This window comes from Parus major, chromosome 17, assembly GCF_001522545.3.
Source record: "Parus major isolate Abel chromosome 17, Parus_major1.1, whole genome shotgun sequence".
NCBI classification, from domain to species: Eukaryota; Metazoa; Chordata; class Aves; order Passeriformes; family Paridae; genus Parus; species Parus major.
This window is the reverse complement of record NC_031785.1, coordinates 414883-430438: the sequence shown is the minus strand read 5'-3', so window position 1 is coordinate 430438 and position 15556 is coordinate 414883. Positions and strand designations below refer to the sequence as shown.

General features: G+C 49.2%; 1 protein-coding gene across 2 annotated transcripts in view; it reads left to right on the top strand.

Annotated features, from left to right (window-relative positions):
• Window positions 1-7840, top strand: part of MVB12B (multivesicular body subunit 12B) — a 59823-nt gene extending 51983 nt beyond the window's left edge. For both annotated transcript variants that reach the window (XM_019008450.2, XM_015644881.3), the window contains one exon: window positions 1027-7840. In XM_019008450.2, the coding sequence (XP_018863995.1) occupies window positions 1027-1113 (87 nt within the window). In that variant the 3' untranslated portion in view covers window positions 1114-7840. The remainder of the gene's footprint in view (window positions 1-1026) is intronic.
• The last annotated feature ends 7716 nt before the right edge of the window (window positions 7841-15556 follow it).

Below are 15556 nucleotides of genomic sequence, written 5' to 3'. Positions count from 1 at the left end.
GGTACAGCCCGGGGATCCCAATCCCCGCCCCGCCCGGCACGAAGCCGCGGCGCCCCCTGCCGGCACCTCGCCTCCTTGCCGGGGCTGCGCTCGCCGGGCCGAGATCGCCCGGGATGGGCTCACCGGGGCCGGCCCTGTGCGCTCGGCAGGAGCGGGACTCTCGCAGCTCCGGTGTCGCGCCGGTTCCTCCCGAAGCGGCAGCAAATGAGTTCGGCGTTGGGTGGAAGTGGCGCAGCCCTGGTAGCACCGGCCACGGTCCCACTGCCCCTGCACAGCCGGCACAAGCCCGGGCCAGCAGCAGCCTCGCTGGCAGCACGTCCCGTGCCCCGGTCCGCTGCGAGGAGCGCACCGGGGGATTTGTTTGCGACGTTCCAAGAGCCGCAAATGCGACACCGGGAGATGCTTGGGAGGAGAGCCCATGTACGGGGTGTTGCAGTGGGTGTGCCAGGGTCGCGGGCAGCTCCTAGCCTGGTAGCCCCCACACGTGGTGTTGCTTTCACACCCACCTGCCACGGGAAAGCCACCGCTACCCCGGGCTGTCCTGGGCTGCCCTGGCGGCGGGCAGGGTGGCCGCGGGCCGACACGGTGCGGCTCGCAGTGTGCCACGAGATGGCACTGCTACAGTGCACGCCAGGCTGCGAGGGATGTCCCTAAGCTGCAGGGCTGTCCCTTGTCTGCACCGACATCGTGGGGGCACAGGAATGTTTATATATTTTCACCCTCTTGCCAACCAAGAATGTTAGTTCTGATGGTAGTGGCTCGTGTAAACCTGCTAGGGGGAATGTATCTGACCAGCTGATTTATGGACAGGATGAGTGTGGTCATGTTTGTGTTAATGCAGTGTTTTTGGGGAGGGGGTGAGCCCTACCTGGGAAGGTGACTGATGTGGGGTCAGGTGGTACCAGCAGGTTCACCTGGCATGGCCCTGCCTGGGCCAGCTGTTGTCAGGGCCGATTTTTCTCTCATTCTTCTGCGTTGTGTGTGGCTCAGCGTTCCACGGTTCCCTCTCTCTGCTTTTCCCCACAGTATGACTACAGCTTCCGGACGGAGCAGAGCGCAGCGGCTCGCCTGCCGCCCAGCCCCACCCGCTGCCCGCCGGGCCCACCGTCCTGAGGGGCCGCAGCACCAGGGCGTGTGTGCGTGCACACTACTGAGCAGGGCATGGGACACAGCCATGGAACCACCCTGGCAGGCCTCCCCGTGTCCAGCCACCGCCCTGCGCCGCGCCACCCCCTGCACACACCGCTCCACTGTCGGGACCTGTTCCCCCTCCCCTGCTGCTGCAGACCCCTCTCCACGTGAGTACGGGATGGGAGCCTGACGCAGCCCCTCGCGCATCCCCACTTTGTAACCCCGCTGCAGGACACTCACAGAACCCAGAGCTGTAGCAAACCTCTGCGAACACAGCCGGGAGCTTGCGGAGCATCGAGAAATCTTAGCCCTGAAAGGAACAATAAAAGGCACAGCTGGGTGCTGCCACACGAGCTGCTGTGGAGCTGCTTGGCTCTCGACACCTTGCAGCAGGAGGCTCCTGCGGCACTCAGTCCAGCGCAGAACTCAGCTGAGTCAACGCCAATCCCTCTGCCAAGGCCTGGGCACGGAAGTTCCACTGTGGCTGGGATCAGTGTCAGATCCACTGTGGTCACTGGATTTGCTGTAGACTGGGGGAGCCAGGGCCACTGGCTCTCTCTCCATGGGCACTGGTAGGGCAGGCAGGGTGCCCACGGTGCACTGCAGCTCCTGAGATGAAACACATTTGCTTTGCACACGGTGTCCATCTGTCCATATGGATCTAGGGCAGCAAGCATCCTGTGCTTCTTTCTGGATGGATGCTGGCAGTGACACCCTGGCAGACCCTGGCAGTGCACCACTGACCCTGGCCAAGCTGCTTATGGACCTGCTGACAGCTGGGATGCCATCACCTGCCCATCATTGAGCCAGTTCTCTAACATGTTCCCCACTCGCTGCTAAAACAAGAGATGTGCCTGTTTCCTGGGCATTCGTGGGTGAGCACTGAACACTGGCGTGGCACAGGGTGAGTGGGATGCATTAAACCCTGACCTCTGCCTCCCTGTGATCGCTGGCTGGGCTTGCTCCCAAGCCAAACGCATGTCTTGGAGAAGTCCATTGCTGTAATAAGTTATTTACAAGTGCCCATCTGACTCTGTGCTGCTCTTTCAAGTCTCTGCTGTAGAACAAAGATACATCATGGCAGCAAAATGGCAATTTTGGAGTAAGAGTTAAAACGTACAATTTTTTTGTATTGTAAGATACTGATTCCCTGACCCCACTGAAATGCAATTGCCATGGTAACAGTAAACAGTGTTGTTGCTCCCAGCCTGGGTCGTACATGTGCCCCGACCCACTTTGCACTCCCTTGGATTCATCTGGCATTTGCTAGTTGCACAGAGTGGTAACTAACAGCAGTGTTTGTACTGTTTGCTAATATTTTTTATTTGTACATAAGTAAAATAATTCTTGTCCAAAGATTCATTTCTGGTTTTAAGGCACCACACTGTACTGCTGGGATAAAGAGCACAAAATATCGTGACATTTGGGACAAACTGAGTCCAGATCTTTGCTTCAGCTTCTTCCAATCAGGTAAATAATTTTCTGGAGCTGCCTCTGTAGAGTGGCCATGTGGTTGGAGAGCAGAAGCCAATTTGGTTGCATGTATGTTGTGTTTGGGAAATAGAGTTAAAGCAATGCGCCAGCTCTGGAGCCCTTGGTGACCTCCTGGAAGTGCTCGTTTACTTGGAGCTTGCACCACCATTTTTAGTTGTTATTTATCCTGCAGTAAAGAAAAGCCAGACCTCACTGCCAGGCTTCACAAAGGCCAGATTGATGATGCTGACATCGACAAATGAACATACCATGGCAGCTTGGTCATTCAGCTCAGGTTCACTTCAAGTTCAAATCCAGTCTACGCCGTAGTGCTGTGCCCATCTCATCCATCTTTTGTCTTTCTATTTTTCTGCTTGTAATTTGTTCTGTAGTTTTCTGTGACATCCATTTATAGCTTCTCCTGTGGCTCAGTGGTCACGGCAGGTAGGCAGGAGCCATCTGCAGCACTGCGTTCCTCATAGCTTTGGGATAAGAGCTGACCCTCCCTGGTGATGCTGGAGGAACGAGGGCTGTGGGAGCACAGGGAGCAGCACAGCCATCACAGTGTGCAGAGCTCCAGGGGCAGTGCCTGCCACTTGGAGACTGAGAGCCACTCCTCGAGCCACCTCTTCCCAGCAGGACAGGGTTGCCTGCACGGCAGACCGGGCTCAGCAGGGAGCAGGTTCTGAGAGCTGCCAAGCCCCACGCTCAGTGCCACACTCCCTGGCTATGTCTGAGAAAACGGGTGCAGAGCTTCAAGTCCCTTATGTAACAGAAAATCAGTCCTTTAATATTTATACCAGCTGCTAGGTTTGCTCACCCTTCTTGGAGAAGCTTGCTCTGCAGTGACCTACAGGAAACACTGGATACTTGAAACACTGGCAGGATAATGTGACTGGGACATGCATCTACATTTTCAGGATATGTTTGTATGCTTCTTCCTCTCTGACACTGGGCCAGCAAAGCTGCTTTAGGACTCACCTGCAAAGAACCTTGAGAGATGAGTTTGCTCTCCATGGTGTGGTCCTGCACCACAGCACTGTGGGGACAGCCTGTTCCAAGTGCACAGGCAGGACAGATGCAGTTCCTGTGGGGCAAACACAGTGAAGGTGTTTCGAATAAAAAGCTGCACCTGCTGAGAGCCAGCTGAGCTCTCAGCCCTGCTAGCCACAGGCTGGAAAACCAGGCCATTCCAAAAGGGAGAGGGCTCAGAGCCAATGCTTGGAAGCACAGCAAGACACAGTGCAGGGTGGTTGACTGTGTCAACTTCTCAGTCCACTGATCAGAGGAAGCTTTTTTTATTGCACTGCTGAATTCCCAAGACCGGGGGTGTCAGGTCAGCATTTCCACGGGAAGGTTTTATTGGCTGTTCCATAACTTTTGCACTCACAGCAGCTCCTTGCAGGGCTGGTCCTTGCATTCTTACAGTGAGTCCTCCATGCTGGCATGTGCCATGGCCAGTATCAGCATCTCTTTGCATCTTCCACCCTGCCCAAGAGGTGACTGTGGAAGAACTGGACCAGGCAATAAATGTTCAGGGAGTCTGATGCAGATGTTGTCTGGCTGTGGAGGAGCCTTCTGGAGCATAAGGGGAGGGGAGGAGTCAGTGGAAAGCAACAGAAGTGAATTTTCAGAGCTTCACCAGATGTTCTTGGCTACCTTGCCTGAATTTGTAGAACAAGACTGGTCTCTAGGTAGTTTAATCTTGTGGCTGATGTAGAAGTTAGTTTGCCAAATTATTATACATCTGCAACAGAGACAGAAAAGCAGCAGTGAGGGGTTTGCTTACTGTAAAATACGCCTTCTGATGTGAATTCATAGTGACACGCTGCCTCCTGGATTCCTCACAGCAAGAAGCTGGTCGTGTGCCGAGGTGACTCGTGGCCACCCAGGCCAGGCTGTGCTGTCTGCTGTGTTGGTTTTGGAAAGGCAAGAAGTTAGTCCAGAAAGTGATGTAGAGTGTGAACTTTGTGATAAAATTCAAGTGTGAATAGTTGTAGCAGGTGTCTTCCTTCATGGGAGCACCTCATATCTGTAGTTCCATAGGAGTAAACTGTGTCAGACGTTTCCTGTGACTGTCCCTTGCGTGTCCCCATGGTGTTTTTTGGAGGTTTCTTGGGAGCCTCCTGTGCAGTGGGAGGTTGTTGGTAGTCTGTAGCATTGGGCTTGTTTGGTTTCACACCCACCACTGCTCCCTCAGCGTCCTGAGCTCTTCAGACTGAACCCACATGCTATCATGCCCCTGTCATGGGCGCTGCACGTGCCAGGTAGGTGCTAGTTGCAAGGACATGCCTCCATGGGGCTTGGCACCTCCTCTTCCGTGGGGCCTTGAAGTCTCCTGAGAGGAAGGGAAATGGGACAGAGCTGGCTGGTCCCGTGTTGACCCTCACCTCCCGCTGCTCCCCAGGTGACACTGGGTCTGTCTCCCCAGATGTGCCCGTGGCCCTCTCCCACGGCAGCCCCAGGAGCCCAGAGAGCTGTTCCTGCTCCTCCCAGAGGGCAGGCACACCTCGCTACATCCAGATAATTACCTCAGCCTTGGAGCCTTGACGAACAGCTGGGAATCTCTCCCAGCAGCAGAAATCCCCCCAGCAGAGGAGCAGCCGAGTGTGCTGGTGTCAGTCACCACGGCCTTATCGCCCCGGCTGTGGCACTGATGGGGGACAGGCTGCTCCTCTGCTCACAAACAAGCTCAGTGAGATGCTGCTTGGTTCATTCACCACAGGGAAACCAAACACTTTGGATGTTCTGGTAGTTTGTTGTGAAATTGTTTCCTAACAGCAACAGATTTCAATGTCATCATACAAATGGCATAGAGAAACCTTTTATGCAATTGCAAAGTTGTTTTCTAAGATGGTTGGGTTACTGAAAGTGATTTTATTGTGCATTAATCTTATGAATGTTACTATGTTTTATATTTATTTTAGATGGCCCTCCTGTATTTTACAAAGGGAAGTTTCATTGTGTGATAACTCAGTCTGTATTCTTAATATAATTTGTTAATGAAACTTGTTTTAATCAGGTAATTCTGTGTGCTTTTGTGTTTTAATTTTCTGACCGAAACAACTGCCTGGATCAGAAGGGTGAACTACAGAGGTGGCAACATGATCCCCTATAGGGAACATGCTCTTGTTTGTGGGCTTTTTTCTTGGAAATTGGATATAAAAAAGCCTTGGAAAACATCTCCAAAATGTCTTGTTCTACAGGTATTGCTGCAAAGTGAAAACAAAGTCAGATGAGGTGTTTTCCGGGCAGGATGTGGCGAAGGCCGGCAGGAGCGATGGTCAGCACAGCGCTGGGCTGGCAGCACTGGGGGCAGCTCTGTCTGGGGGCAGCACTCGCCACCCGGGCTCGGCAGTGGCCACAGGCTGAGGCTGCAGTGGCCACAGGCTGAGGCTGCAGTGGCCACAGGCTGAGGCTGCAGTGGCCATAGGCTGAGGCTGCAGTGGCCACAGGCTGAGGCTGCAGTGGCCACCCTGGCAGCGCTGCGGGCACTGCCTGGGGGCTGGGGGCAGTGAGCCCTGAGGGGACAGGGCTGTTCTGCCAGGGGGAGGCTAATACTGCATCACACTGAAAATTGTTTTTCTTTGTGTTAAATTATTATTCTTCTGAACTTGACCCAAGCTAATGGTGCACGATCTGACCTCTGGCATCTTCTCACCCCAGACAGTATTTCTGTCTCGCTTATTTTGAGTGCTCTTTGAATTAAGGGAGATTAATACCCAAGTTCCCGACATTCTCTTCAGGCATATGTTTTTATAACCTTTTGAAAGCAGTACCACTTGTTCCACAAAAAACTCAGAAGCAGCATCTTGTGGCTGCCGTGGGAGCTGTCACTGGCACCTGATTGAATGTCCTGGCTGGGGAGGAGGCGGTGTGGGGAGGACATAAACCAGAGTGGGCCCATCCCACGGCTTCCCAGGCAGGCGTGGAGCTGCTGGGGCCTGCCAGCAGCTCTGTCACCTGCTGCCACTGGATGTGGGCTCGTCCTGTGGCACAGCACACCCAGTGCCTGGGAATGCAGCTGAGCTTCCAGGCCTGGCCAGAAGAACCCTCATCCCCCCAGCACTGGGCTGGGACTGGAGCTGGCTTACATCCATCATTCATGGAATTTGGTTTCTAAGGAAAATTTCTAATTTTTTCTGCTCTGCTTAGTGCTTTGAGATGTGGGAGCAGCCGTTTTTCTCTGGAGAGGTGTCTTGTAACCATTCCTGCCCTGAGGAAATCCCCCCGGTGCCTGAGGGGTGCAGCAGGCACAGGGGCTGGAGGCGGCTGGCACTGTCCATGTGTCATCAGAGGTTCTTTTGGGCTTTGTGTGCTGTGGCTTTGGTGGTGTTTTGTTTTCTTTTCTCCTCTCCCTCCTACAGCTTTAAAAATTAACTTGCCTGGGGAGTTTCTCAAAATCCTTTCCTTTCTCTGGAATGATGGATAAGCCATGTAACTGATTGTCATGGCCCCAGGGAGGATAAACATCTTCTGCAGTTTAAAATAAAACCTCCTCGCTCCTTGGTTAATAAGTGTTGAAAGAAGCACAAACAGAGCTAACACGGGATTTCCATGACTAACAAGATGACCACATCAGTGAATGTTGTTTGGGGTTAAAAATGACTCAGCTTTTGCTTCCCATGGGTAAGATGCTTTATCCCAGTGCAGGAAAAGCTGCCAACAGCACTTTGAAGCTCTTGCAAATGCGATGGATTGTGAACTGGGAAGTGTTTGAATGCCAGATTAAAAAAACCCTCATAAACTCTGCTCCATGTGTGCGGATTTCTGGAAGATAAAGGAGCCCACAGCTTCATCCAGCTTGTGCTGACTCTTTTCTTTTCAAAAGCCTTTTCAGATGTTTTCACTTTTCTGCTTGCTTTGTTGAAAGATGTAAAAATTTAAGACAACCACAAAGTAAACATTTCAAAACTTTCTATTCTGAAAATTAGTGACATTTTCAAAATCCCTCAAATTCCATTTCAGCACTATCCAAAATGAAGATGTTTGGGGTTTTTTTGATCAGCAGGTTTTCCATGCAGGTTTTTGTTTATTGATAACTTTTATTTTTCAAAGAAAATAGATTTATTATTCAGTAGAAACACTAGATAAGTAGATGTCTTGTCAAAATCAAGCAGGTTTTCTTTATTAGAGTGAAATAGTAATGAACTCATCTGCTTCCAATATTTATAAAGAGTAGGGAAGGCCATTAATTCTGCTGCTTGTGAATAAAACCATCTGTGATTTCTTTCCATTTGATGTGTTTTGGTTTTAATATACATTTTTCACAAATAAGTGTAGGGATTTTTTGTGAAAATGTCACATTCAGAATCTCATAAAGAAGGAACGCAAGGAGGGGGAAACGAAATGTTTTGTTAGCTCAGTAATTTCTCACCTTGCACAGAGAGTAAAATTCCTGCCAACTTTAACACATTAGGCGACAGAATTACATGTTCGGCTCTAATGCAATCCATGACATGGAACAAGGCAAACAGAGGATGTTTGGAAGTTTGTTTTCCTTTGGGAATCACACAGCACATTTAACTTAATCTGTCCTGACACTTGAATTATAACATGAGCTTCTTTAGGGAAGCAAAATGCTAGATGCCTCTTTTAAAAGCAAAGCAGAAGTTAATAAAATGGGCAACATGTTGAGGAGAAAAAGCCCGAATGAACCATCATGCAATTCTCAGAGCAAATGGGGCTCTAGCCTGGGGTTTTTCTTCCAGAAATGCTGGAAATCTTGTCACATCCTTCTACTGAGGGTGAAATTCGACCTCCAGAATTTTACTCAAAGCAAAAGCTACAAGAATGCCCCAAGTAAGGCCACTTTGTAGTTGGACTTGGGAGTGTTCGATCTTAAATTAAACTGAGTATTCATCCAGCTGATCTGCCAGGATTTATTTCACAATCTTCCCAGCAGCTCATGCATTGGAGACCGTTCTGTGCTGCAGCTTCCTGAGCTGTACCTGTAGGGGGAAGGAGTGCTGCTGCTCCAGCCAACACAGCCCAAGCACCCGGGGCATCTCTCTCAGGGCCTCTGATGGGACTGGGGCTGTAAATGCGCTCTGCTCCACTGAATGTTGCTTGAAAAGGTTGCCTCCAGTTACAGATTTTAAGGTCCAAATTTAATGTCCATTGTCCAATAGGATCAAAGCAGATCCTTGGAGATTCCTCTGGGTGAAGAAACCTGAAATCAAATAGCAGATGTCCTCACCTGAAGCCCAGAACTCCAGGTGCTGCAGAGCAGGGCAGGTACTCCCCTGGGGAGGGCAAGGCAATGTCAGTTGTCGCTGAAAGTATCAGTAAACTGGTTATTTCTCAACTGGAGAAACTGGTGGAGAAAGGAGAGGGCTGTGCTCTTCTCTCAGGGGAGTTTTCACACCTATGTCAAGCAAGTAAGTCTGCTCACTGGTTTGCTTATATTTTACAGTTTTGTAATTTATAATTTATCATTTAATCTGGTGTGGAACAACAAAAATCCTAATTTGTCCCAAACATATTTTTCTCACGAAATTGAACAACACTGTCAATGGACAAAGAAACAAAATCTGAATCTCAACTTTAAAAATCTTGAGCAAATAGTTTCCAAGCAGAGGGCTTGGGCCAGGTTTGGGTGGGTTTGCACAAGTTCCACATTGCTGGTCTGGGGGCTCTGGCCACGACAGGTGCTGGGGAGGGACTCAGTCCCCAGCAATGGACCCATGGCCCTCTGCGGGTCCCCCACCAAGACAGAAGCATCAAAATGAGGCTTTAAAGAGTAATAAGGAAAATTCACACTGGATATTAAGAAAACTTCCTAAAGGGGAAGCAGGTGAGGCCTGGGAGGTTGGACAGTCTCCATCAGTCTTTGCCAAATATGTGTTGGGAGGGGGAGGTGAGGCTGAACCTCAGCAGTGTCAGGGGGTGGGTTCTGTGGCTCTGCCCTTCCTCACGGAGCACACCAGGAACTGTTCCCACAGTCATGGCAAAGGCTTGGGATTTGGATTGTTTGGGAGCCCAGGAAGTCATCATGCTGTAAGGTCACTTCTGTTTAATTCCCTGGCAGGGGAATGCTCCAGGAGTGTTTGAACATGGTCCTTATTCAAAAACAAGGCAAGAAGCCCATGGTGGTTATTCCCTATAGGTGTCCCCCAGGAGCATGGCAGGGGGTGATTGGGATGCATCAGGCCACGAGCAGAGGGCATGGGGTGAGCAGAGTGAGGAGAGAGGGAGAGCAGGAGTGACCAGCATAGCCCTGTGCCAGAGATGATGGTGACTATTGTGCACTGACAAACAAGTTCTCCAGTGCTCAGGGGAAAGCTGTCATGTCCATGGACTGGGCCAAGGGCTGGCAAAACCCAAGGAGTACAAACCTGGAGATACGTGAGGATCAGTTTCACGAGCTCTGGAGGCCACAGAGGTGGCTTCCTGTGACTGACTGTGCTCTGAATTACACAGAGACTTTTCCCACCAATACATAACCCTGTTCCCACAGTCCCCAGCAATGACCTGTCATGGGTGGCAGAAGCCAGTCAATGGACTCAAAGCCCTTTATGCAAGCATTTTCCCTGTTCTAACTCTAAATTCCTTTTTCTGTCCAAATTCCTACTCATATGAACCTTTTAGGAACTTAATTATCCTTGAGACTTCTACCTCTCTGTGAAATCTGGTTTAAATCAGTAAAGAAAAGAGTTCAAAGTTATTGGGCAGGACAGGCAGACAGACAAGCACACAGGGATCACAGGAACCTTGTTTTCATAGGAAACTAGATTAAAAAAATCCCACAGCAGTTGCCAGCCCCTCTGGTGGCACGCCTGCTCCAGTCCCGTGCAGGGCGATGGTCGGGGGGTGCTGGGGCACAGGCAGCTGGGTTTGTGCTCTTTGGGAAGGGGAGGGGGCTGGTAATAGACCCTGCCTCCTTCAGCTGGGGTTGGCTGGGCAGAGGTGCTGGCAGCAGCCATCCCACAGCCTGTCTGCTTCTCTCAGCTGGATGCAGATTCATGACATCCCTGCTCGCTTTGGCATGCAAACCTGTACCTAATTTCTTCTGAAATGGGCCCTGAGGAAGTCAGCAGATGTTATTATTAAAGCATTGAGCATCAGCAGCTCCTGAGATATTGTCAGTCTGTTAATGAGCTGATCAAACTGGGGAAGGCAAGGGCTTTCCCTACTTCTTAATAAGGAAAATAAGACCTCCTAGGTTAAAAGACTTCATTTAAACTGCACCAAGTTTATAGGTTGCAAAATGTTCTTTAATCAGTTTATCCTTAGAAGCCCCTAACTGCCTGTGAACATGAGTGGACATTATCTTAAACAATCCCCCAAGAACACAGCAGCTCTGTCTTGGTGGGGTTTTCTGGCATTTTGCTCCCTTGGTCTCCTTAACTTTTCCGTACACCTTCTGCAATTCCTTTGTGAACAATCTGTGCAGCATTACCCACAGCTCTGCCCCAGGACTCCTGATGGTTTGTGAATTATTAGGTTTTACTGTTTGAAAATTAAACTGATTTTCCTAACAGTATATTTGTATTTGCAGTTTTGCAAATGTTAAATCCTAGAAGTTTCCCAAGGCTGCAGGAAATACCAGTTGTACAAGTGAGCCAGAAATATCCTGAATTATACATCTCCCTGCACCTTACTGTGTCCTCCCTCACTCTGAGCCTGCCCCTGTACCTGCAGACCCTCTAGATACTGTTCTCCTAGTAGCAGTGGCTAATGGGGATCTCACTTTGTTGGCTTTTCTCTTAATCCCATACAATCTGGAAGTCTACTTGGGGTTTTCCACCTTCAGGGACATTTAGAACTGGGACACCAGTAGTATTGATATTAGCTAAAAGTTTGAAAGAAAATATCTATTATTCCTACAGGAGCAGAGGAACATGACATGCCTTAATGGTGCCACCACTAATCACTCCCCTGAGATAGGTCCAAGAACAAGCTGAAGAACCCTTGTCTTGAGGAGCTTCATTATATCCAAATTACCAACAGGCAAACAGCTGCCAAGGAGTGATCAGAGGAGAATACAGAGGAGGCCCTTTTAATTCTCTCCATCTGCTCCTTGGTGCAAGTGGGAAGAACACAAAGGTGAGGCCCCGTGTCCCATGTCCTGCAGTCCCTCCCACAGGAGTCAGCCTTGTGTGGTTGTGGGCAGCCAACCCCATACCCAAGGGGGACTCCTGGGTACTCAGCAACACTTCCTCCTCACTGTGGATAGCTGAGCTCACACCCATGCCATGATTTATTCCAGCATGGACATATTTACACCATCTGATAAGCAGTGCCTGCTATAAATATGTCCATGCTCTCCCTTTTGCTATGCATCAGTGAGGAGGGGGCATGTTGTGACAAATTGACCCTGAAATACTGTGCATGTACATAGTTTAACAGACTGGAAGGATGGGGTCAGTTTGGTGTCTCTCTGTTGTGGTTCAATTAGTTATTTTTAAAGGTGTCTGCTGAACTGTGGCTTCCAGGGAACATTTGCAGCAGTACCAGTATTTTTAACCCTAACGTGTGTCACTTGGCAAAACTTTATGGACACTAATACACAAAAAGGCCCTGAACTACATCTCAGCAACAAAGAAGGACATTCTTCCTCTGCTGTGGCCAGTGAGGGCAGGGCTGTGCTCTGGAAGGGGAGACATGGGGTCAGCATCCACTGCTTTCCCCACAGGGAGAGCAGCATCCCAAGGGCAGCCAAGCCCAGGACCACCAGCACCACCAGCACTTCTGGTGCTCAAGCACACCCTGCTCAAGGCCTCCAGAGAACCCATAACCTTTCTGACCAGGACCACTCACATGTTTGTAGTCTGCAAGCACCCCTTCACAATCCTGGGGAATTTTAAATGATAACATGGAACAGAGAAATAATAAACCTGAAAAAATCAGTGGGAAACAACTCCCACTGGATCAGACAACAGTCTAGAACTGGGTCTGCTGTGGGGAGGATGAAGGGCACTGACACCCAACATGCTGGGAGTCACACTGAAGCCAGTGTGACCAGGTGAAGCAGTCATGCTGCATGGTCAGATCCCAGCTGATGATCTGACCTGTGCAGTGGCCCTTTCTCATCATTCCCCAGATCTGGGGTCCATCACCAGGTCTGCCTCTGAGCTGCTGCTGCCTGCCTCTTCTCCCAAACTGAGCATCAGCTATATTTTTTCATCTTTAAGAGGAAGTTTATAATTAGGTTGGAATTCTCCAGGCAGAGGCAAAGGCTGTGCTGGTTTGGGTTAGATTGTTTTGTTAAATTTTGAGGAAAAACTGTTCTTCATTAAAGAATGTGTGCTGGTTTCCAGAGGAATGGCTGAGACCTTCCCCTCTCTAGTATTCTGAGTCTTGTGCAGTTCTAAATTTGAGTTTCTTTTATATTTAAATATTTAAAGATTGTCTTTGCTTTTGTTTTCATAAAACTTGAACTGAACTGGAGGGGTGCCACAGGCTGTGGAAGCAGAAGCTGGGTCAGCCCAGTTTGAAGTGGCCGTGGCTGTACAAGCACTGACCACGTGCACAGCAGGGCTTGAGCAGCCCAGGAGGGGTTGTCAAAAATGTTAGGAGGAGGAAGTTTGTTTCCTGAGGAGTTTTGAATGGTTGGCAGTCTCTGCACAGGGCAGAGCAAGAATCTGTGGGTGAGTTGGGTGAGCTGGGCTCTGCTGCCTCCAGTGTGAGGAGTTGGCTGCTGTTTCTCTGCTGAGCCTTCATCTGCCTGGACAGCAGCCCTGGGAGCGTGGGGAGACTGTGCCTGTCCTGAGAGCTGTCCCTGTGCTCCTGCAGCTCTGGGGAGCTGGGGCCAGACACCTCTGCTGGGAGCACCAGGGAAGTGCTGCCATGCCCCCCAAAACAGGGCAGTGGGGAAGGGTCCAGGCATGAATTCATCACAAGCATGTTCACAAAAAAAATCTGAAAGGGTTAAAGCCACCCTTGTGCACTCTTCTGGTAAAATCCAGACTAACATGGTGCTGGTGGGGTGCAGGTTTGTTTGTTGAGTCACCAAAACTTTAGAAAACATGGAAGCAACCAAAAAGGATACTAGATACAGGCTTTATTTCTGTGCTTACAGAACTCTTCTGGAAGAAAAAAACTGTTAAAAAAAAAAATCAAGATAGAGTATTTTTTCATAGCATAACACCAAAAGGAAAGTAGTGCAGCTTTGGACAAATTAGAAACAGGCTTGAGTATTAGACTTTACATGGATGGTACTCGGGTATTAATCCATTAAAGTAATCAAAAGAGCTTAAATAAGAATCTGAAGGCTGCAATATATATGTCAATGAACAAGCTGTAAAACTTCCTGAAAAGGTGATTTCAAAGCCATATTGTCCAAGCTTGGCAAATTGCATATTTAATTATTTTGTCAGTCCCTCTTTCTACTCTAATCTTTTGGTGAAATACCTTTAGACATATGAAATCAGTTAAGATAATTAGGGTATGATGGAATTAGGTGTTACTTGATTTTTAAGAAAGATACCATCCTCTGCCTTGGTATAAAATGTGTGCAGACCCCAAAAGCTGGACTGTATTGTAATGTTTTCTTTTCTATAAAGATCAAAGGTCTCCAGCCCCTTTCAAGATGTTTGCAGAATTTGTTTCCTAATTATCCCACATTTACTTATTTGTGTGCTGGGACATCAGAGTTAACTCTTTGATTGTAAAGATGAGATGGAACCTTCCTCCAGATGACTGCGGCCAGCAAAGCCTTGCAGCTCAAAATTGTTTTTCAGATTACATGGCTGCTCCAGTTCTGAGGTTCTGGTGTGGTTTAGGATAGATGAGGTGTTGTGTTTGCTTGATTTTAATACCCCAGTCCTCTACAGCAAAGATTTGGTTTTCTGCAGTAAGAGTTTACACCTTCATTAATATCCTTTACAAGTTTACAAACTCTTGGTAAGCAACAGTAAACTATTTAGGCTTTGATTTGTCTGGGAGTTGGAACTGTTTTCACCAAACCTTTATGGTCTTTCCATGATGTGGTGCCTGAATTTCTTCAGCAGAATTTTCTATAAAAGTTTTGAAATTAGAATTTCTTGGCTCACTTCATTGACTTTATTTTTCCCCCATCTAGAGAGATATAAAAGACTGACAGGACACCCCAGAAATGTGAAAACAGCCTGTAAGTTTTGCAGTTTCAGTTGTGAAGTTACAAAAATAAAGTTGATTAGAATAGCATGAAATCTATAAAATAAAAAGTAAAATGTTTATAGGGGAAGTCTAATATGAAACATTTTTAAACAATGTGTTTTATTTACTTTTTATACATTTCATTTCTCATATTCTTTTGAACTTTTTTGAATCTTCTCATATGTTTCCTAATTACATTTGCCTCTCTGACTCCCGTCTGTATTTCCCTCAGCACAGAGGAGCTGTTTGTCTTGGTTTGTGTTTGTTTCTTCCCTTTGAAAAATCAACACAACTGCATCAAGATTTTCTGAGGGTGTATTTGCGGCGGCAGCTCAGGGTTCAGAGCTCTCAGGGAGGCAGTGGGTGTTGTACCGGCAGGAGAAGGATGTCCCTGCCTGCACTGGCTCTGCCTGGGCCCCAACACACCACAGACACCCCCGTGGCTGTTTTGGGGGACAAGCTGCTCACATGCTGCCTGCTGACAAACATCAGCTTTTCCCGTCTATGAAATCCTGCTGCACCCGGCTCGGGCTGAGCTGGGCCCCTCACAGCCTGCGAGGAAGAGGAGGGCAGTGGGCTCTGCCGCTCATCACCTTGTGTTCCACCCCTGCCCGGGGTCCCGGTCCGTGTCTCGTTGTGCCCAGCACCTGCTGGCCGTGATTGCAGCTCCGACAGCTTCTCTCCCTCCTCCCCCACAGGGCCGGCAGGGTCCCCAGCACAGCCCCAGCACCCCTGCGGTCCCTGGTGGGGCTGGGCATCCCTCCTGCCCTTCCCCACCCCCGCTATCCCCATGTGCCCCACCGCCCATCCCCATCCCCATCCCTGCTATCCCCGTGGGCCGGCAGGGTCCCCAGCACAGCCCCAGCACCCC